This window comes from Quercus robur, chromosome 2 (genome assembly GCF_932294415.1).
Source record: "Quercus robur chromosome 2, dhQueRobu3.1, whole genome shotgun sequence".
NCBI classification, from domain to species: domain Eukaryota; kingdom Viridiplantae; phylum Streptophyta; class Magnoliopsida; order Fagales; family Fagaceae; genus Quercus; species Quercus robur.
This window is the reverse complement of record NC_065535.1, coordinates 81,401,259-81,424,422: the sequence shown is the minus strand read 5'-3', so window position 1 is coordinate 81,424,422 and position 23,164 is coordinate 81,401,259. Positions and strand designations below refer to the sequence as shown.

General features: G+C 37.4%; 2 protein-coding genes across 4 annotated transcripts; one reads left to right on the top strand and one right to left on the bottom strand.

The window, feature by feature from the left end:
* Positions 1–1,297: 1,297 nt before the first annotated feature.
* On the top strand, positions 1,298–6,134 carry LOC126715300 (uncharacterized). Of its 3 annotated transcripts, none has more exons than XM_050415843.1 (9): positions 1,298–1,524; positions 2,426–2,524; positions 2,651–3,105; positions 4,091–4,157; positions 4,269–4,322; positions 4,657–4,725; positions 4,857–4,922; positions 5,010–5,078; positions 5,829–6,134. In XM_050415843.1, exons 1-9 carry the CDS (start codon positions 1,414–1,416, stop codon positions 5,880–5,882), a joined length of 1,044 nt encoding a protein of 347 aa, XP_050271800.1. In that variant the 5' UTR covers positions 1,298–1,413; the 3' UTR covers positions 5,883–6,134. The 3 variants fall into 3 exon arrangements, with proteins under 3 accessions (XP_050271800.1, XP_050271799.1, XP_050271801.1); XM_050415842.1 differs by having other exon boundaries at positions 4,088–4,157; XM_050415844.1 differs by lacking the exon at positions 1,298–1,524 and adding an exon at positions 1,595–2,339 and having other exon boundaries at positions 4,088–4,157.
* Positions 6,135–7,050: 916 nt separating this feature from the next.
* LOC126715299 (myb family transcription factor EFM) lies at positions 7,051–9,999 on the bottom strand. The gene is made up of 4 exons (XM_050415841.1): positions 9,511–9,999; positions 8,358–8,987; positions 7,986–8,062; positions 7,051–7,787 (listed from the first exon to the last, which is right to left on the bottom strand). The coding sequence occupies exons 1-4, from the start codon at positions 9,698–9,700 to the stop codon at positions 7,290–7,292; spliced, it is 1,395 nt and encodes a 464-aa protein (XP_050271798.1). The 5' UTR covers positions 9,701–9,999; the 3' UTR covers positions 7,051–7,289.
* Between the last annotated feature and the right edge of the window lie 13,165 nt (positions 10,000–23,164).

The window sequence follows — 23,164 nt, the reverse complement described above, 5'->3', positions numbered from 1 at the left end:
GAGGTTGAGGGAGAAAGAGAGGAAAAAAAAAAAACTATTGGAAAGCCCAGGAAAACCAAGTCTGAAAAAAAAGTGACGGTTGAAAAGAAATCTTAAAGAAAGATTAAAAAATAATATTTTAATAAAAATAGAGTTTTGGGATGCTGGAGATATTGTAAAATGGGATAGTATAATGATAAAGTGACTTTTTGGAATGATAAAATAGAGTAGAATTGGAATTTTCCAATGCTAATGCTCTAATCTCACAATAATTTCTCGAGGTGAAAAATTGTTCTAATAATTTCGATGTCACGAATGCCTCACCACATCTCATATGGATTACTTACCTATACTAACTAATTTAACCTTGGATTGTAGATATCTAATGTAGATGGAAACTTTGTCCCCCTTGCTTAATGATGTCTACCTAGAGGTGAATAGGATGGTAGACAAATTAGTAGAAAAATGGGTGTAAACAAGTGTAGTGAGAATGAATTTGAATCACGCAATAGCCTTCATTTACTCATAAATACTTTTTTCATCTTCTCACTTTTAAATATTTTACCTTTTTCAATCTTTGATCCAATGACTGATATTAAAAATACTCTTCTTAACTTCTCAATCCGAGTAAGAAGTGCTATACAATACTTGCCACACCTCTTTTATTACTACTTTTTTTTTTTTTTTTGGGATAGGATGGGTTTTACCCCGAAGAAGATAAAGTGCTTGTATTTTATGACTTTGTGTATGTATGTATAAACTATAAAGTGTGTTTGTACTTTGTAGTGCTTTAAGTATAGAGTAATATGTACACAAAATATTTGCCAATTTTTTTCACACTTATTAAGTTGACAAATTTTCACTAGTTCTCATTTAGGTACACCACTGACATCGCTTTTTACTTACCACTCATAATTTGCTACATTAGCAAGTGTAATTTTTTTTTTTTTTGTCAAATTATTTGTCTATATACTTTCTCATTTGAAGCATGTCTAATATTTATGGTCCATTTAGATTGAGAGAAAGTAGAGTAAAGTAAAATTGACCTAAAATTAGTTTATTTCTAGCCAACCCTATTTTACTCTCCGTCACTCTTCCTCCCTTCTCTCTTAAACCAAAGAAACCCTTATGTAAGAACAAAACAAATGGTATGTAATCTTTATGATTATTAATCTAAGTATAAGTTCTATGCCAAAAAAAAAAAAAAAATCATAGGAAAAAAAAAAAGTTAAATTAAAAAAAAAAAAAAAAAAAAAGAAAAGAAAAGAAAGAACATGATATAGTCCAGTAATCCAATGTTATCCATGTGAAAAAAAAAAAAAAAAAAATGTTTAGTCCAAATTCCAAAATTTTCTAAAATTTTGCTTGTGACTCATCAAAACTGAGAAATTTAACCTTTTTAATTTGCTAACAAGTAACAACAATGCCATAGAAATGACGATTGACGATGAGAGCTCAATATACGTGGGAAGACTCCCCTACGATGCCACCAAGGACAGCATCCACAGAGTCTTCGAGCTTTACGGTGCCATCCTTGACGTTAAGGTCAAACATAGATATATACATCTCTCTCTCTCTCTCTCTCTCTGTAACACACACACACACACACACGCTCTATTGTGAGTTTGATTTTGCTTCTGATTGTCGTTTTCATTCTTTCTCGTATTTAGGGTTTATGTCACGGTTTATCTGCTCGTTTAGTTGATGCCTCTCTTGCTTTGTTTTATTCGTTATTACAGTGGGCTTTGTTTTATTTCTTAGTGGTAGACAGTTTATAGCAAAGATTAACCGACCCATGTATTGTTTGGCATTTGGGGTACAATTTTTTTTCCATTTTCCATTTATATATTTTTGGAGGTGTTTTATCTGTAATAATTTCGTGGGAAAACAAGATTGCCCATGTGAACTAATTTTTGTGTACCGAACCTAACTGAATGGCAAACGTTTTTGAAGAAATTTTAAGTGATCTGCGTTGGGGCATGTAGGCGTAATAGGTGGGGAATTCTTGATCAAATTTTGCATCTTTGAATGTTGACTATGTGAATTAATTGGATTGAATTTATGGTCCGTTTGGATTGAGGGAGAGTAGAGTAGATTTAGCACAAAATTAGCTTATTTTTAGCCAACTCTACTTTACTCCCCTCCACTCCTCCTTCTTCTCCCCCTTTATCCAAACAAGCCATTAATTAGTGGGTTAGTATGTTTTGGGGCCGGAGACAGCTGAGTCTGTAACTAATTGCTTTTAACATCAAATCTTGTGTGGAATGATGGATGTAGAATGATCTTTCCTCTAATTCATGGCGTGGCCCATTTGGTTAACTCTCGTTGCTACCTGCTAGCAAGCAAATTTTCGGTTGTATGTAGGTTTTTTTACCTGTTGCTTAACACATTGGTTGATTGCTAAGGATGGATAACGAACAAGTTCATTGACCCATTTTGCCTGCAGATTATTAATGATCATAGTACTAAAGGAAAATGCTATGGTTTTGTTACTTTCGTAAATCCTCGAGCAGCAAATGATGCCATCAATGACATGAATGGCAGGGTATGTGAATTTTCCATTTCTTATTTGCTTTGATGAATTATTTTCCATAAATAAAACATTTAAAATTTTCTTTTTATTGTTGGTTTGAGATTTTTAGACCTTTGACATTATAAAGCTTTATATTAGACTATTGATGGGCGAGTTGTTAGAGTGAATGGAGTAAGGACTAGAGGTGGAAGATCCAACTTTGGTAGAGAAAACTTTCGACATAATGTTGAGAGGGGCACTGACTTGGATAGAGGTAGAGATCGAGAAAGGGGTCATGATCATGATAGGGATCGGTATCAGGATCGAAATGGTGATTGGTCTAGAGAGCGTGATAGATCTCGTGACCGTGAGCTGGAGAGAGAAAGAGGACATGACCATTCACATGGTCATGATCGAGCTAGAGACCTGTTCCTTTCAAGGGATCGAGATCAAGATAGAGATATGGTAGATAACGAACACAGCAGGAACCACGACCTGGGGTGGGAAAGAGACCATGATTTGGATTTGGGACAAGGGAGGGAGTGGGACAGGACAAATGGTCATGATAAAAGTGTTGACAATGATAGAGATCAACAGCCAAAGAGACAGAACGGGTAAAATCTTTTTTAGTGTGTGAATGATTCTAGTTTATAATATACATTTTTTATATGTACATGATTTTCATTGGTCAAGTCTTGGCATTTTTTGGTGTTTTGATATCAGAACGTATTTTATGCTTTATGAATGAGCAACAGAAGCTTTCATCCATTTTATGGTCAATTAACTTGTGCACATATTACTTATTCAGGAAAAAGAGAAAAAAGAAAAGGCAATTGCTTGTATGTATCTTCTAATGTTTTCCTCTCCATTAATAGAAGGTCTGGGCTTGTGTTTGGTTTTGACATGAAGTAATTGATGCGATACTCTAAAAGACACCTTAGAGAATATGTATAAATGAAAACTTAGTAGTAGCCCCAAGTGCTTGCTCAACTCTGAGAGTGGTACTAGTAAGGTGGAACTTTGCTGTTAGTTAGTGACAGAAAATGATTTGCAGGAAATCGTTAAGCTGAGGTTTTATTTAAGATTAGCCCTTTTTGTATTGTTTCAAAACTTCTTTTCCCAGTCAATAGTATGGTTTAGATTTTTTGAGAGCATAAAAATGGGAATTCTAAATCTGGTAGTGCTATATGGCTTTGATGGGCATTGAGATTTGAATTTGTGTGAATTTAAAGTTGCCATGCACTTGGTTAGCAAATAATCATGAATAAGTATTACCAACACTTTTTGAGAATCAATATGTTGTTATCCCCTGATATGTGAGTACATTAATTAGCCCCTTTAATAAAACAATCCTTAAAAAGCACTGATAATCAAGGTGCTATGGGATTTTCACATCTAGAGTTTATTCATCTTGGTATTTATTGTAACTCTGAATGCTTCTGGAAGTTAAGTATTGCGTGCTGTACAAATTTTGCATGGCACTTTGTTTTAAAATTTCATCTGTGATTCTGTTGAGAGGTTTTTAAGTCTCTTAGATGATATTGATGACAATTCACTTACACTTTTCGTCATCCTCCCCCCCTAAACTCTCTCCAGCAGTTTTGGTATTAATGACAGATGTGGAAGGCAACTTTCATCCGAAGCAAGTGATGATTACAACAATCAGGTAAGCTGAGCTTTTTTATATTTTCTTGATAAGGTTGTATACTACATGCATTGGCTTTTGCTATGTTAATTTTGGGGCCCTTTTACTTGCTTGTCCTATTTGCACTATTAGGTAAAAGAAGAACTGGAGAGATCAACTCAGAGGTTTGATGAACTTACAAAGGAGGTTAGTTATATCTTTTAAGAATTGAATTAAGAGAATCATGCTAATATTTTTACCAATTGATCATGTTACCAAAGTTGTGCATCCAATCGGCTGCCTATTTGGCAGAACCTTATGCATTTGATTTATGAAATATGTACCAAAAGTATTGGACATAAAAGCATGCTTTGCACACACAGACACATGCATGCCCTGCCATGCTATACACTTCAGCCTGGGAAACACCATCTATGGGTCTTTAACAGACCTGCCAAAGTTGTCCTGAAACTCTCTATTTTTTATCATTACCACCAGTGGTGTTGGTGGCAAAAGAAACTAAAATTATTTTCTTTGTCAGATTCCTCAGATTGAAGAGAGGTTAGTAGAGAAACGGAATCTTGTGTTGGATTTACAGAAAAAATCAAAGGTAATTTTTGTTCCAATATATTGCACTTATTTTTTAGCTGATATGCCCTTCCACTTTTATTTTCTTATCACTTCTCCAAGTCCATTAATGCCCCTTCATGTTCTCACTGGAAATATGTTAAATAAATGCAGAAACTGGAGGATGCATTGATTGCTTCAAAGAAGCACACTTCATACCGTCAGGTGCAGTTGACCAAGGTAATCATTTTGGTTATCAATCGGTTATTAAGAAACTCCTCTGGACATTGCTTGGGATTAATGGTTGCTTATTGTGAATTTTCGCAGCTTTATAAATGTTTTCTGCAAGTGAAAGATTGCTCTGACAGACTTAAAAGCTGTGAAGAAGAACTCCAGGTTTGTCTCTCTGGCTACTTGGAGGCTATGTAAATAACATTGTTGATTTTTTTATTGTTATGTGGTCTGGAATAAAATGTTGTGCTTTTGCATGATGCCCACAATCTTGTTAAACACAGTGTATAAATTCATTTCTTATAAGCAGCATTCATCTCATCTCTAGGCTGTGGACATTTCGGCCTTCAGGGTATAATATATATTTAAGTGCAGTTACGTATGGAACTAGCATAGGATAAGCATTTAAATTTTAATTATAAGGAGTTGATAAGATGCATTTCTAGCCTATACCCCTACCATTTATGGGCAGGGCAAAATGTAGTAAATTGCAAATTTCAGTAGTTGTAGCAGCATTCAATAGATGATACATGATGCAACTGCTCAGTTTAAGATATGCTTAATAAATAGTGAAAAGGTTTTCCCTTTAATACTTGTTTTGGACATGGTAAGGTGGGGGAAGTGTAGTGGTATTTGTCTATGCATAGGATCAAGTCTCCCAATGAGCTTGAGCACCACTTTTTTTACCTTCTATTCCCCTCCCCTGTTATCTACCATATGAAAAAGTGTATTTTAGATCATGAATTTATGATGGATGATATATTTTGGCACCTAGTGTTAAACTTTTGTCAAGAGCTTGTAGTTCAACTGACGCTTCACGGTGTTTTCAACAGAGATGATTAGTATTCAAATCCCTCCCCCAACTATGGGTTTATCCCAAAAAAAAAAAATGTTAACTCAAAATTTTGCTTGCAGACTCTTGTTGATACGGCAATGTTAGAAAATGATGTTGGTGATGATGTTGGCTGAAGGGATATGGGGTCCTAGCAATTGGAAATGCATGATGTCCTGTTTAAGTTTCAGCACAGATCTGTGACACCTTTTATCTTTTAGGGTTAGCATGTAGCTTTTGCCACTTGGTATAGATTTGTGTGGATCTATCTAGGCCTATGTACATGTTAATTTCAAATCAACTGGAGAAGATATCTTGTACTAATATATGATGTTCAGACCATCAATTTCCCTTATTATCAAGGTTTCTAGTTTTCTGTGTTTTTTCTACATTGTCTTTGTTTAATGAAAAAGCATAGTTTCATTCTTTTTTTCTTTTCACCAAGGCACAAGTTGATTGTGACATGGCAGTTATGCCAACACTGCCAGACAATCGTTAACTCTCTGAAGATTGCTTTTTTATGATGTTCTTTTGAATATCGGCCTATCGGGTATATACACTTTAGGTCTTTAAAAAAGATCTTGAGATCTGTAACTAGTGTGAATGCCAATATGGGACATACACTTTAACCATGCAATGTCAAAATTAAAATGCTGTTTAATTTAAACAAGAAAATGAAAAGGCAATTAAGAAAACGCTGTTTATATGTTTTAAGAAAGCTGAGAGTTTCTCAAAAAAAAAAAAGAAAGCTGAGAGAGACACAGGGTGGAAAGAAAATCTGGCAAACACTTTCGGTGCCTCTTTCTTGGTAACCCAATTTTTTAAGTCCCCAAATAATTGAGACAAAGCTAGTTTGATTATGCAATGTATGTACCACTGTCTTTACTCAATTATTGTTCAACTTAAAATCCTATACCGACTAAAATCTACCTCCTAGTGTGGTAAAATCTTTGCAGTTTCTATCAGATTATTTGCTTCACAAAAAATTCATTACTATGGACATTTTATATGTTTATCTTTTTCATTAAAGAAGGAACTAGATACCAACTTTTAAAGATATGGATTTGAAAGACTTCTATAGCCACCCGTTTGAATGGTAGTCCCCTCCTCCCTGTAAAAGCATCATGAACTATGTCCATAATATTTTGCCGACGAGTAAAAACTAAGAAAACATGTAATTATTTATTTATTTATTTTGCTCATAAAAAAAGAGCATGTAATTTCATGTCCACCGGTGGACACAGGTAGTCCCGGCAGTCATTATCCATGTGCACAAAATACAAAAAGCAAATATACCTGAAAACGTCAAAAACCATATAATCCAATCTTCAATCTTTTCCAATTAGTAGGACATCAAAGCATAAAAGGAAAAGAAAACAAACACTCACTTTTTCCTTATGCCCTTTTTACCCCCCTCTAGGCTCTAGCTACCAACATGTATTTTTTTGTTAACAACAAAATAGAATAAACACATGGATACAATACAAAGTTACAAACATGCAATAGACTCTTCTAAACCCTCTAATCCTAAAACTCTTTTAGCCTTAGAACTTGAGAGTAATCCCACTTCCATTGCTTTCCTCACCATCTTCTCTAAGTGCAACCAACCCTTTTCTCTCCCTCATTCCATTATTCTCACCACTCTCACCCTTCCAGCTGCTGCTGTCTGACTTGCCATCTTCTATACTCTCTGACCGGTCCCCTGTGCCTCGGATGTCGGATTCCGGGGAGCTGTGGGCCTGGGACGTGGTCTTGTAGACGTGTAGCTGGTGGTGGAGGTTGTGGTGATGCAATTGGTGGTGGGTTGGAGGAGGTGGTGGTGGTGCACCATAGTAGTCTTGTGGTACTGGTGATGCACAATAGTGTGGTGGTGCATGAGACCCTGGATGTGCACCATACAGTGCTGAGGCTCCTGAATGAGCTGCTGCTGCCGTGGCATACTCTGGTGGGACCCATATACCACCTAGGACTACAAGCTGGGGTGTTGGTGCTCCAGCTGCTTGTGGGCTTGGGCTTGGTCGTCTGGTGTGAAGCCTATATTTCTGTGTACAAAAAGAGAAAAAGGAAAGACAAATCGTTATATTATAGTCTGTAGTGACTCTGTACTGCAACATTTATTCAGAGAAAATGCATTGTGCTGTGGTACGTTTGTCAGGGGAGGTTAAAATAGTACAAAGGCTCTTTAATCCCTGCCTGCATGTCTCACAGAGAGAGAGAGAGAGAGAGAGAGAGAGAGATACCTGCAGGTGACTTTTAACTTCATCATTGGTCAAACCATCAACCTTCATCAACTCCCTGATCTGTTTTGGAGTGGCCACTGTTTCCATGGCCCAAAAAATCAGTACAATAAATGAGTAATGATAGGGATAAATAACAATTTTCACAATAATTACAACGTCACTTTCACGGGTCTATCATATTAACTGTTGTTAAATTAGACTTATTATACTAGCAATGATAATGGGTGCAGATATTGATGGTGACAATGATAGTTTGATCATCATCATGATTAAGACTAATCAAAATCCATTTGTTATTATTTTTGCTTTACTATATCAAAATGATCATAGTATTATCTTATTCATCAAAGATTTAAACCCTATATTACGTACCTTGAGAACCACCAAGCATCTGAAGAGCATTCACAAATCTCCTATGCAAGTCAGGTGACCAACACCTCCTTGCTTTCCTGTGAGTCTGATTGGTGTTAGAGGAATTGTTTGCCCCATTTGTTTGCCCCTCTGATGAATTACCAGCTCCTTTTCCTTGCTCAACCACCACCCCTCCATTGCTAACCTTACCATTAATATTCTCTCTTCTAGGACAAGAAATTCCATTCTCAGTGTCCAAGCACTTCTTATCCTCCATCTCTTTTTCAGAGGAGGCAAGAGCTAGATCAGGAAGAGCCCGTAAAGTTGGACTCGGGCAAGGGTTCCTTTCTTTTGAGAATGGATGGAAGGCTCCTCCATTTCTCTGCTTGGTATCTAAAGCTAGTTTTGGACTAACATTGAATCCAATATCAGGTTCTTTAGGGGATATAATTGTGGATTGTGGTTTGGTTCCATCACTTGCTTGGCTCCATAATTGAGCAGTTTCCATCCAACTTGCCTTATCAGAATTGTTTGGTGATTTCTCTGAGATTTCAGATGTTGAGTGTTTGAGGGGTATGAATTCTTCAAGCACTGGCCTTGGACCTAGGTTCGCTCTATATGCCTGTAGCTGCTGCCTATAAGCCTCCACAGCTGAAAAAAAAAATTGTAATTATGTCATTAGACAATGAAAAAAATTATCATTTAAAATCTCACTAGAGTTTCATATTGATGCTATGGATCCTTTTAATTTTTTAAAAATGTTTGGAAAACTAAGAGGGTCACTTTCCATTCTTCTTCTTCTTTTACTGAGTTTAGAATTAATGTTATGCTGGCTTTACTTCTTTAGAAAATGTGTTGATTGATTGGCTGCTTTGGAGTTAAAGAGAGATGAGCTCGAAAATCAAAGTTATTCACAAAGAAAGCTATATCCCTCACTTCTATAAATGAAAAAAGATAAAGAAAAAAGGATGGAAGCTGAGACATCAATGAATATCCACCATTAGTAGATAGTAAAATATATAATATCTTCATATCTATATATGCATGATTCTATGCATATCTACATATATATAACCATCGAGAAAAAAATTTATCATTGCATAAGATCTTGAATAAGCTTTTATAAGCTTGGTATTATAATATGTGCATGATCAGGAAGATATATATATGGTACCATTGGTAAGGAGTTGCATGCAAAGGGGAAGCTCTCGCTTGAAAGCATCGATCTTGAGGCGTTCTTCCTCAAGACGAGAAAGGAAGTCTTCGAGCTTCTGGGTCTGGTCATTCTGGTCTCCAAAAGATTTGAGTAGCGTAGAGTAGCTATGGGGCTTGCAGTCCAGGCTTAGTTCAGAAGGTGATGCCATTTTCGTTACGTAAAAGCAGCAAGAATAAACAACTGTTTAGTAATGTTCATGCACAAATAGGAACAGAGGATAATATATGTGGGAACAAACAATGGCAAAAGAGGGTGTTTGGCTTCTTTCTTTCTTTAGGTTTGAGTTCAAGTGGGAGAGAGAAAGAGAGAGCGGAAGAGAGAGAGAGAGACAGAGAGGGGATGTTGTTTGTGAACACAAGAGGATCGAGGGGGATCGTCCTCTTTTTAGGGTTGAGTTCAAAGGGAATAAAGCAGGGTTTTGTGTGTGTGTGTGTGTGTGTGTGTGTGAGAGAGAGAGAGAGAGAGAGACGAAAAGAAAAAGCAGGAAGGGATAAAGCAGAGGGGATATTTAGTAACTTCTTGCAAAGAACAAAGGCTAAAAAAAAGCTAAAAATGAGAGAGGTGCTGTGAGAGAAGGAATCAGAGAGTCTGACACTAGAGGGTCATGTGCTTAGGCCCTGGTTTAAGAACCTTTGTACGAATTCAAAATCACCAATACAAAAGATGATTCTCCTTCTTACTATTCTCCTTTATTTTTGTTTTCTTTTTCTTTTCGTTCGTTTTTAGTTTTATTCCCTTTATCCCTAGCGCTGTGTGACCCTATAGTTCCTCTTTTACTTGTAAATCAAACTTCTCTAACAGTATAATCTTGGAGGGTTTATTATATATATATAAAGCTTCATCTTGTTCAACGGGTGTCCAACATCTATTTTATTCTATTATTACAAAGCTATATTTGGTTCGGTATGGATATCAATTACCTTCAATGGAACCTGGAACCCACATCAAATGAATTGCATGGTACAACTATTCTTTTAACATGTAATATAATAAGTCTAATAATACAACATTTTTTTACAACCGTTAAGTTAGCAAGAAAAAAATGATACTGTAGATATTACACTAAGGACAATTTACCATCTCAATAAGATTTTTTTTTTTTTTTTAAAAAAAAAGGGTTTTTTGAAGCTTATTGTATGTACAGCATTATTGTACCTATCCGGTATTGAAGTGTAAAAATAAACCATGGCAGCCCATAAAACGATCAAAAGATGTGATTGGATTCCAATTCAATGGTCATGATCTACTTATTATTTACTATGTAAAAGTTTAAGCAAGAAAAACCTCCACCACACCAACAGCTATTAGATATTGGACACGTGTACGGCGAAGTACTACTTTGTAGGTTTCCTTACCAAGGTATATATCTCCTCCTTATAATATAAGACTTAATGATTCTAATATGATTAAGTTATATAGAAAAGACTTTGGCACGAGCATATACCATCAATATATATAAGTTTTTACTAGCTAGCTACCACACCGTATATTGAAGAGAGAGAGGGAGGACATATTCAAATGGGGCTTAGTATCAATATATCCACCATGCAACTTTCTTTTTGGCTTCAAAAGTTACATAATTGCTCTAAAATTGAGTGCATTGAGAGAGAAGAAGGAATATCTAATCTAAAATGAGACATTCACTATAAAGAATATAATATTTTTCTATAAGGAAGGAATATCTAAGTTCCAATTCTGCGACTCTAAATTAAGAGAACGCAACCAGCAAAGCTTAAAGCGGAAAAACCACCCTCCAAAAGAATGATAAAGGAGCCTAAGAGAGGAATCTCCTTCTGCTACTAACTTTAATGAAGTGGGTAGGAAGGTAAGAAGATTCTCTCTTAACTTAGAGCAACTTTTATGGAGTTTTGAACCTCCGTGACAATTCGGATTCGGGTCACTGTAATGCGAGCATGTTTATCTTCGTTTTATTTTATAGTATATAGAAAAGCTGAGACATCTCTGTTCTTTTTCCAGCTAATTTATTTATTTTAAATTAAATTGATGGGAACTTAAGCAATTTTCACTTTGAAATCAGAGGAAGACATAACCAAGAACTAGTGGTTTCTATCTGTTATATGATTTTATTCTACAAGTTGGTGAAAACATTTTTGTTTTTTTCGAGAATCAAGTTAATTAATTTGTGAAAACATAACATAACCAAGAACTGGCCCTAAAATTTTGGACTCCTAATTCCTTAACATGTCTTCTTAATTAGAGGGAGGGAAGGGGAAAGTTGGGTAGCTAGCTAGATTGAATTCTTGATTATTGTGTTCATCTTTGGAAACGGGCATGGATTTCATCAGTCAATGTTTTAATTTTTCTTTTTGGTTTCTTTTTGCTAGGCAATCAGTCATATTTTTAGCATGCACCATGCAAACACAATGTCAAATAAAGCATCGAACTTAGAATATAGTAAACATGCATATGCACATAATTGAGCATATAATATGCTAGAACAGCACAAGCATCTAACTTGGAGCTATATAGCTTTTGTTTTTTGCTTGAAAATTTGGTAAATTAGTACTTTTATGTTTTCATGGAAGAGCGATGGGATGAAACTAAATTGTTTATTCAAGTTTATTTAGTTTAGTTACAACGGTATCTAACTTAACTTATTTTTTAAAATCAAGTTAGTTTAATAAGTAGAGTATCTTGTCATCGAATAAGAGATTTGAAGTTTGGACTCCGACTAGATTAAAAATCAATCGGTACATTTGTCAGATGATAAAGAATAATCAATCACCGTAAAATAGATATTATATATTGAAATTCAATTGTATTTATCAATACGTTAATAAAAATAAAGTCCGCGACACAAATACTTTATAATAAAAAAGCGCCATTAATTATACACCTATGTGTACGATGTGTATACACTACAATTGAAATTGTGTGTTCAAAATACAATTTCAGTTAAATTGTAAAATCATTTTTTCAAGATATGATTTCACTTTTTCAAAATTATAACTGAAATCTTGTTTTCATGAACACATAATTTCCAACAAACATTAACTATAATAAAACTATGAATTTTAATAAATTTTTAGAAAATTTGTTATGAAAAAATGAAAAAAAAAAAAAAAAATTGATTTTTTTATTATATCTTTTTCAGTTTTTTTTCATAAATTTTTTTTAAATGAATAATTAATGAATGCTCTCAAGACTCACATTAATTGAACCCATAAAATATGCACGTTATTTGATCATAACTCTATATTTTTAGATTTATAAATTTAATCTTTTAACTATAAAATAAACTAGAGATGGAGATCAAAATTTGAAGTAGAGAGAATCACTTTTCCTCTGTACCATGCTTTCCTTGAGGTAACAAGAAATTTGGTGCATGAACAGGGCAGCTTGGTCCGACCCATTTGCAGCCAGTTGATGGAGTATATCTTAGCAGTAAGAAACACCTTTTTCATGAAAGTTAAAGGTGCAAGTCCGAGAAACTGCATCGAATTCCCTGAGCAGAGAGAGAGAGAGAGAGAAAGAAAGATAATGCAATAATGATGGTTGGTCACTTTCTAAAACCAGTCTTCTCGTACAAGCCTCCAACCCACACCTTTTGTGTAGATTCTCTCTTTGTATGTTTTTGTTGTGAATGAAAAGAAAAAAATAAAAGCAGTAAAGGAAAAAATGAAAGAGATTCTCCTCGTGACACGTGCCATGATATTCTCCCATATCTGTCCTTCTGAATATCCCTTTTGTCTGGTCTAAAAATCATAAGAATATTCTCCACCCATCTCTCTCTCTCTCTTTTTTTTTTTTTTTTTTAAAATTTTTATCTTTTATTCTCTTACATTGAAGAGTTATTGTTTTTGGTTAAGACCAAAATTGCGAAGAACCGAAAACGAGGTAAGTGCGCGTGTTGCTGAAAACCTTGCAAGTGTAAGATAGTTATATGTACTTCACTTTGCTAACATGAACCACATATCGTGGTGCTCCTTATTAATCTACGCTAACAATATTGAGTAGGGGACCTCACGTTGCTATGGTCAATTGCAGAGAAGCTGCTCCCACACAGACACAGCACGTGGATCCCACATATTGTGAGGATTAATTGATTATAAACGGAGAAAAAAAAATCTTATTTATATTAGTTTGTTTTATTTTATAAATGCATCAAATTTCAAGTTTAAGTTTGAGTTCAATTATTAACTAAATTAAATTCAAATATAATAATGTGTTTTTGATACACAATGAAAAGTGTGAATATTTTAGATTTTGTTCTAGTTAGACTAATAGTAGAGCTAAGATTTAAGTTCAGGGAGCAAAATTTATAAGCAATGCACACTGTAGGGTCACAGTTCGGGGTCCAAGCTCAAAAGGTATGGGGTCTTGGTCCAAAAAACCCAGAAACAATGAATTTGTAGAGAGTGGACTGTAGAACTAGGTCTTAGCGAATTGGACAGCGGTTAGTATTGGGCTATACAACAGTTGAATACAAGTAAAACACGTTAGTATCTATAGATTCTCAGTCTGAGGAGATAAGATGAATATATGTCAGTCACTGTTTGAAAATTACGGTCGTTTGTACTGCTATAGTATTCTCTATTCTTTTTTCTCCGTCCCCTTCCTCATGGGGATCCCCTTCTTATATAGTCTTCTTGAAGTCATCGTAGTCTTACACTTGTTGATCATTTGGACCCTTACTTGAGTACTTGTCCCATCGGACACCCCCTTTTAGCCTTTTGTGAGTTGTGGTGGCCAAGGCAGTACTGTTCACAGGTCCTCTCCACATTAATGTAGCCAGAAAAGTAGCTGCAACGCATTTAATGTGGTAGCAGCAGCCTCTCCTTAGATATTTTACTTTTCCTTCTTTCCTACGGGTCTGTGGGACGCATCCCTACTACTAATGTCTGTTGGGGTGGGTCCTTCTAATAGACAGAGTGCATGTTTGAGCCATACTCATCATGTCCTAGGAGGCATTCCTCCTCGGACCGTCCTTCAAATGCCCCCTTGTCTACGAGAGCTGGATTGGAAATTCTTTTGCCATCCATTTCCTTTCCTCGGACATTGTTAATCGTCCCGGATGGGGCCCAAGGCTCATTACATGATTTGGGGCCTTTGCCCCTACACACACTAATACATACACAAAAATAACATTAGTATATTTGTTATACTGTATTTTTCTATTAGGAATTTATTTACAAATGAATAAAAAAAATTTCATTAAAAATTCCATTTATGATTGTCATAAAAGATTTTAGTAATTGGACAACTCAAGTACAATTCATATGAATATGGTATTGTAATTTTTTTTAAAAAAATTTGTGGGCTTATATACACTTGAAAATTAGAAATTTGTGATTCTTTTATCATTTTTATCACTTCAAAGCGGATAATAATATTCTTTTCAATCTTTTCAATTAAAACTTGTGCTTCTTTACTTATTCGTTTTTTTTATCTTTGTTTTTCCTTTTTATATATTTTGAGATTTAAAACACATTGATAGACTATGAACAATTATATTTTTCTTTTATATTTAATGAAGTTTGCATATAAAAATAATAATAGTCCAATGATTATTTTATAAATGAAAAAGAAATACATGAAGCAAATCCATGCATGAAACAGAACAAGAAAATAAATGAAATACAAAAATTAAGATGTGCCAGCAATATGGAGGGAAGGGAACAAATTGATAAAAGGACAAAAACCTTGAAACTCACAAAATAATAATTACCCTTGAGCTCTATTTCCTCATATTCTTGTTATTTAGTGTAGACATATGATTGGACCTAAGTAGCAAACTCGTTAAGTAATATGAAAAATAAGTAAATATCTAAGTAAATTTGGGTGGACCAAGGGGCAACTACCCCGGATCCACCTTTGAGCTAAATGCAAACCCTTAAATCTATAAGAAAGAGTTCTTAAATTCACCATAAATATTATTTAAAAAAAAAAAAGGTCAAAATTGTTTTTTGGAGAAGTTCACATCATAAAACAAAGGGTGGTGCATTAATATAATTTTACAGAAATCTTTATATATGTAGGGACACGTTTCTCAAACGGCCCAACTACGACGTTGGGCTCGCACGTGGAGGATCCCTCATAATAAGATTTGTAGAGAGTGGGCTTGAAAGGCTAGCGTTGGGTCACAGGTCGTTAGTTCAGCCCGGATCTTAAGGGAACTTCAGATAAGAAAGGACTACAGTCTGGATATCCAAGCCCTACAGCTTTGTAACTTGAGGGATTGGACTCCTCGGATTATGTCCGAGGAGCACTAATGCCTTTCTCCGGTTATCCAGGGTGGGTTTTCCGTGGTGGTGTGCATATATTGTCCGGGCATTCTCATCCCTAGAGTTTTTCCCAGGAAGCGAGATGGGGGGCCTCCTCCCTCCCCCTTTCTAATTAGTTTCCCTTTCCTTTTATACTAGCCTACGTTTGTTGTCCCTCGTCCACGTGTAGGGTCAACTTTTCCAGGACTGATATTTGTCCCGTCAATCTAATCCCAGAATTGTTGGGGATGGTTAATAAAGCCTAAAAATCAGGTTCTGTTAGGTGTAAAGTCTTATCAGTGAAGGGTATTAAGGACAACTTCCCTGAGATATTTTAGATCTTCATACGGATTTGTTCTTACAGCTCTCTTTTACCCCTTTGTCAGGGGAGCTTTAGGCTTGCTGAAGACTAAACCGTCGTCGGCTGCATATCTGGGCCATCCTCGGTCTTATACTTTTAAGCTTAGGCCATAACTTTTTTCAGCTTGGGCTTGCGGGCTCCCCACGAGCGAGTGGACCTGGCCCATAAACTATCGAGCCCCACAATAGCCCCTCAAAACCCTGCTGTCCAACATCTTGGTTGGAAAGGTGGGTTTTGGTAATGCCGAGCCTTTATTATGGCTCATTCATTTCAACCTTTGAAGGACGCGGGTAACTCTTCACCTCCCCAGGGAATGCGCCGGTCTACAGAACGTTTCCCTCAAGTTACACGCGATACGTTTATGCCGTTTGGCTATCCGAAGCATGCCTTTAATATTTTTCTTTTACGAGGCCTCTCAGATCTAACGGTTATTGATGGCGTGGGAGAACGAAACGGCGTATTCTTATTTGTAGGTTTCCCTGGGGATCTGAGCGTGTTATGTACCCTCTTCTTCGTCCCTTATATAAAGAGAGAGAACAAAAGGTGATTCTCTCATATCTGAATCCCCCAGGCTCTTCCCAGAGTTCACTTCTTCTCTCCGGTTATACCCTATCCAATAATACGTTCACCATAGCAGTTAGCCATGAATAAACTGTTCCTTTCCCAGAAACGCCATGTCCTAATAAAGCTTGAGATGGCTCGGTCAGGGCAAGGATGGCGGAGACTCAAGATTTGTCTCCCCTTCCTTTTAGCCAAAATCTGAAGCAGGGACTCGTCACATCTCACTTTCGGTGTGACTGAGTCAAAAACATCCAGTATCACCACCATCCGCTCTCTCATGAGCATATCTAACATGATGCCAGCGTGTTAGGAGTCAGGACTGGGGCAGGGACTAAGTGCCCCTGCTTCTTCCTCTCTTCGTTCACTGGCGCCCCCCTTTGCCTCTCTTTCTTCTTCTCTCTACCACCAGATCCATCCTGGTGCTTTTCCTTCTCCCTCTTTTGCTCCTTTCTCTTTCTTTTCATCTCTTCTCTCTTCTTCTCCTCCTTCCTACTCATGTCCTCCATCTTCTTCATTCATCTCCTCCATCTTCTGCTCATGTCTTCCATCTTCTTCTTTCTTTGCGCTCCTTGATGACAAGAGCTTGCTGAAGTGTTTCCATGTGTTCCAATTCTTCTTCCTTCTCCTTCGTTATTTTCTGAAGAAGGTTCTTCTCCTGATATGAGCAGTACTGAGGCAGAGATTGGAGAGACTTTGAAGGCGAGTTTAAAAGACAGCTGACTGTTTACTGATTTGTATTGCGGATGCTATTGTTGCCTTAGCAATTCATTTTTTGTATAGGCTTGTTTAAGCCCTTCTTTGTACGTTGTAATAATTTTTCATATTAATAAAAGTTATTGTTATTCTACTTCGCATGTTCTATTTATATGTTTTAATAAATTTGCAAACACTGCTCAGCACAATAGTATAGCATTTGAATCAATGACAACTAAGGTCAAAATACGTGCTAATAAAAAGATGCCACCATAACTTTAACAGAATTACTTAACATAGCAATGCCGACCAGGGAGGGACGACACTTACCTCAAAATTAGCCAAGATGAGGACTGAGTATTCGATACGGTGTAAGAAGTAACTATCCGAGGACATGTCATCCGCAAAACGAACAGTTTCCTTAGGCTATTGAATAGGGGGTCATTTTGCCATCTTAACATACTGGCCTTAACATTTTACAGTATTGGAGCTGAGGACTTTCCCGTCCGAGTAGTTGGCGTTCCCATAGGCTTGAGTCCGAGGACCATGCAAGGCCCAGGTTCTGTCCAAAAACTTTTTCCAGTACTTGGTTTCCCCATAGGCTTGAGTCCGAGGACCATGCAATGCCTTGGTTCTGTCCAAAACTTTTTAGAGTACTTGGTTTCCCTATAGGCTTGAGTCCGAGGACCATGCAATGCCTTGGTTCTGTCCAAAACTTTTTAGAGTACTTGGTTTCCCCATAGGCTTGAGTCCGAGGACCATGCAATACCTTGGTTCTGTCCAAAACTTTTTAAGTTCAATTTCTCCCTTTCTTCAGGTATATCACGAGGCGCCGAGCAGGAGGTTGCCCTCGGCAGCGGCTATTCCTCGGCGTGGGCCATAGTCCCTGGGCCCTTATGCAGAACGGGCCTGGGCCGCGAATTCACTAGGCCCACGAATTAAGAGGTATTTATGCAATCTTTGGCCGCGCGGTACTTTCTGATGTCCCAGTGTTCGAGGTGCACCTTTACGAGACTCCTTTAATCTTGTGGTTGCAGTTGACGTTGGAAGTTGGGCCAGAGCCATTTTGTCTGTAGCGTTCCTTGGGACGCTGCGTGAGTTGACTGCCACCACCTTGTCTTTTCAAATAAATAGGAGGGAGAGAGAGTTGCTTTATATACACATTTCTCCTTCAGTTTCCTCCCAAATCACAACTCCTATATTCAGTGCTGTCCTCCCTTAACATAACATGTTTGAGGCGAAGGTTGGGAAGGAAGAACTCTCTCCGCCACAGAAGAGCCGTGTCCTCATGAGACTCAAAATAGTAAGGTATGGGCGCAGGAAGCATAAGTTCAGGGGAATACTCCATTTCGACCGAGGGGAAAGGGTGTTTCTCCCCCTTTTAGTCAAAATCCGAAGCAGGTTCTGTTCATGCCAGAATCTTGGCGTGTCAAAAGAAAGATTCTCTGCCATCAGTGCCTCTGCCTTGTGGCAGGCAAATATTTAGAGAAAGCCCCTCAACTTCCGGCTCCCTGCACCTTTCCTTCAGCGGTGTCAGGCTCAAGTTGGGTTCTCTCTGCACTCTAGAGCTTCGAGGTTGCGGGCCCCAGGCTAGGTTCTTTTGCTGCCTGAGTTATGGGCATGTAAAAGCACTGAAGAAGAATGAGGTCTTGAAGCAGTAGCCAACCTCTTTTCTGTGCCACCTCCTCGGCTTTGTTTTATATACTTTTTCTTGTATCCTCCTATTCAGTTACGTAGTGAGTTCTGACATAAGCTGATTCCAGCTTTTCATTGTACGCTGTACTATTTCTTTGTTTTAGTAAAAATAGAAATCTATTTACATGTTTTGAGTATTGATCTTTTGGCAACACTACTTTGTGAATGGGTGTGCTCCATGGGTGTGTTTCTTCAAGAATATTTAGAGCAAGATACTTTGAAACATAATCTAACTAACTCTAATCTACCAATACTACCAGGCATTATATCGATAATTCATAGTAAATCAAACTTAGGGAACTAACCGGGGTAACAGTTGAATATTCTGTGATAAGCGCGTGAATACCGTCCAAGACTGATAATCTCTAAATAATCCATGCGAGCAGTCGACCGGGAAGTAGGGAATTTCGATTGTGTTTTTGTGTACTTGGTTTCCCTATAGGCTTGAGTCCGAGGACCATGCAAGGCCTTGGTTCTGTCCAAAACTTGTAAGATTTCTTTTTTGTACTTGGTTTCCCCATAGGCTTGGGTCCGAGGACCATACAAGGCCTTGGTTCTGTCCAAAACTTGTATGATTTCTTTTTTGTACTTGGTTTCCCCATAGGCTTGGGTCCGAGGACCATACAAGGCCTTGGTTCTGTCAAAAACTTGTATGATTTCTTTTTTGTACTTGGTTTCCCCATAGGCTTGGGTCCGAGGACCATACGAGGCCTTGGTTCTGTCCAAAACTTGTATGATTTCTTTTTTGTACTTGGTTTTCCCATAGGCTTGGGTCCGAGGACCATACAAGGCCTTGGTTCTGTCCAAAACTTGTAAGATTTCTTTTTTGTACTTGGTTTCCCCATAGGCTTGGGTCCGAGGACCATACAAGGCCTTGGTTCTGTCCAAAACTTGTAAGATTTCTTTTTTGTACTTGGTTTCCCCATAGGCTTGGGTCCGAGGACCATACGAGGCCTTGGTTCTGTCCAAAACTTGTAAGATTTCTTTTTTGTACTTGGTTTCCCCATAGGCTTGGGTCCGAGGACCATACAAGGCCTTGGTTCTGTCCAAAACTTGTATGATTTCTTTTTTGTACTTGGTTTCCCCATAGGCTTGGGTCCGAGGACCATACGAGGCCTTGGTTCTGTCCAAAACTTGTATGATTTCTTTTTTGTACTTTGTTTCCCCATAGGCTTGGGTCCGAGGACCATACAAGACCTTGGTTCTGTCCAAAACTTGTAAGATTTCTTTTTTGTACTTGGTTTCCCCATAGGCTTGGGTCCGAGGACCATACAAGGCCTTGGTTCTGTCCAAAACTTGTATGATTTCTTTTTTGTACTTGGTTTCCCCATAGGCTTGGGTCCGAGGACCATACAAGGCCTTGGTTCTGTCCAAAACTTGTTTGATTTCTTTTTTGTACTTGGTTTCCCCATAGGCTTGGGTCCGAGGACCATACAAGGCCTTGATTTGTCCAAAACTTGTATGATTTCTTTTTTAAGTAATTTCTTCTCTATACTTATTTATTTTTCGAAGGTTAACCCCTAGACCAGGGAGGGGAGAGTTGACTTGAGGCTGGAAGCCCCTAGTGTTGCCCGCGCCGTTAGCAGTGCAAGGTGTAGCCCCTAGTAGAAGCTTATGTCAGAGCAACAATTGCACGTCGCCGGAGATGGGAAAAACTCGTGAATCTCTGTTTGTTAGAGAGCTGACTCAAGTGCCACCTGTGCCAACGCGCAAGCCTCCCCACAGACGGCGCCAATTGTAGGGACACGTTTCTTAAATGGCCCAACTACGACGTTGGGCTCGCACGTGGAGGATCCCTCACAATAAGATTTGTAGAGAGTGGGCTTGAAAGGCTAGCGTTGGGTCACAGGTCGTTAGTTCAGCCCGGATCTTAAGGGAACTTCAGATAAGAAAAGACTACTGTCTAGATATCCAAGCCCTACAGTTTTGTAACTTGAGGGATTGGACTCCTCGGATTATGTCCGAGGAGCACTAATGCCTTTCTCCGGTTATCCGGCGGTGGGTTTTCCGTGGTGGTGTGCATATATTGTCCTGGCATTCTCATCCCTAGAGTTTTTCCCAGGAAGCGAGATGGGGGGCCTCCTCCCTCCCCCTTTCTAATTAGTTTCCCTTTCCTTTTATACTAGCCTACGTTTGTTGTCCCTCGTCCACGTATAGGGTCAACTTTTCCAGGACTGATATTTGTCCCGTCAATCTAATCCCAGAATTGTTGGGGATGGTTAATAAAGCCTAAAAATCAGGTTCTGTTAGGTGTAAAGTCTTATCAGTGAAGGGTATTAAGGACAACTTCCCTGAGATATTTTAGATCTTCTTACGGATTTGTTCTTACAGCTCTCTTTTACCCCTTTGTCAGGGGAGCTTTAGGCTTGCCAAGGACTAAACCGTCCTCGGCTGCATATCTGGGCCATCCTCGGTCTTATACTTTTAAGCTTGGGCCATAACTTTTTTCAGCTTGGGCTTGCGGGCTCCCCACAAGCGAGTGGACCTGGCCCATAAACTATCGAGCCCCACAATATATATATATATATATATATATGTGGGTCTCTTTCTGTTGAATTCATATTCGGTTAGGAGTTTTTGTTAGGGTCTGTTTAGATAGCGCTTATTACTGAAAACTGAAAATACTGTAGTAAAATAATTTTTAAATGTATAAATAATGCCGTGGGACCCAGTTTTAAAGTTAAATTTGCATTTTTCCCAAGTTACGAGTCCCATGAACAGTGCCCATGGACCCACTAAAAAAAACTCAGCCACACTGAATAGCGCAAAACGCGCTATCCAAACTCACACTTATGGCCTGTTTAGATGGAGGGGGGAAGGAGAAGGAGTGGAGGAGTGTAAAGTAGAATTGACTAAAAATAAACTAATTTTGTGCTAAATCTACTCTACTCTACTTTACTTCCCCTCCCTCTCCCTCAATCCAAACGGACCATTAGTCTTCACGCAGTTTAGACCGGCCAAAAGTGTTATATGAAAGAAGTCTATATAATAGTTACTTTTACAAGCCTGAACCTACTTTATTATAAAAAGCCCAGTAAGGACCACAATTTTTTTACGGATATTTCCTTCGAAGACTGAACTAAATTGATCCCATCCTATGTCTATGCATGATGCATATGTGAAAAGGCTGGATTCAAAGGCTATAACAATATGTCAATTTTAAAGAAAATGTCAAATAATTCATAATATTGATATATAGTAATAAAAGTTTATATATATTGTACACAATCACATGGCATAATATTTAGGATAAGAGAGTATGAGCTATATATGTCTGAATTGCATAAAACCTTATTTAGAATATGCTAACTTTTTTAGAGATAATTACAACATGCTGCTAACCCTGCAGTTTGAACTATTTCCTTCCTAAACCTCCAAGCACTTTGTATATGGGGAGGTGCCAATTCAGTTACAAGGCTTTTGGCAAAAGATGCTAAGTTCAAATACTTCTTAGGTACGATTTTTGTAATAGCCATAGGATTTTTATTCTGCCATTACTATTTGTGAATGCCATTGTCTCAATCAAATCACAGTTTTCAATTTATTTCTATCATTCAATATTTCTCTTCTACAATTCATTATTCTAAACCCTCCCTTAGTGGCCTTCATTTACACCCTCTTTTCTTTATTAAATTTATCTTATTTTATTTATAATATATATATAAATCATTCCTTTTTTCTTCAATGGCCATGTATCAACTACACCCATTGGATCTCCCAAAAAAAAAAAAAACTACAGCCATTTAAAAAAATTTAAAAATCGTTTTCCTTAACCAAAGAGCATAAACTAGGTAGCCATGCATCACCTGGAAGGTGGTGACATGTAGGAATTTATGGTTTTATTAAATTATTATACAAGACTAACAGAACACACATAATATAATTTAACATTAGAAAAATGAACAGATAATGTAACAGTGTGCTTCAAGGAAGGTTTAGATACTTAGAAATTAAATGAACCAATAAAGTTTCAAATAAGGATAAGAAATGTTGGGTTCGATTCTTCTGGATCCAATTATTTACTAATAACTTCTTCATGAATTGATTATCAAAAAGATCAAAAATTTGAATTTCGAAG

What these genes read in the sequence shown, in the direction of transcription:
- LOC126715299 (XM_050415841.1), bottom strand. Translation starts at nt 9,700, where the DNA reads ATGGCATCACCTTCTGAACTAAGCCTGGACTGCAAGCCCCATAGCTAC. An exon ending in CATGCAACTCCTTACCAATG is followed by an intron (nt 8,988 to 9,510) that starts GTACCATATATA and finishes TTTTTTTTTCAG; the next exon opens with CTGTGGAGGCTTATAGGCAG. An exon ending in GATGCTTGGTGGTTCTCAAG is followed by an intron (nt 8,063 to 8,357) that starts GTACGTAATATA and finishes CCATGGAAACAG; the next exon opens with TGGCCACTCCAAAACAGATC.
- LOC126715300 (XM_050415842.1), top strand. Translation starts at nt 1,414, where the DNA reads ATGACGATTGACGATGAGAGCTCAATATACGTGGGAAGACTCCCCTAC. An exon ending in TTGATGAACTTACAAAGGAG is followed by an intron (nt 4,323 to 4,656) that starts GTTAGTTATATC and finishes TTTCTTTGTCAG; the next exon opens with ATTCCTCAGATTGAAGAGAG. An exon ending in ATTTACAGAAAAAATCAAAG is followed by an intron (nt 4,726 to 4,856) that starts GTAATTTTTGTT and finishes AAATAAATGCAG; the next exon opens with AAACTGGAGGATGCATTGAT.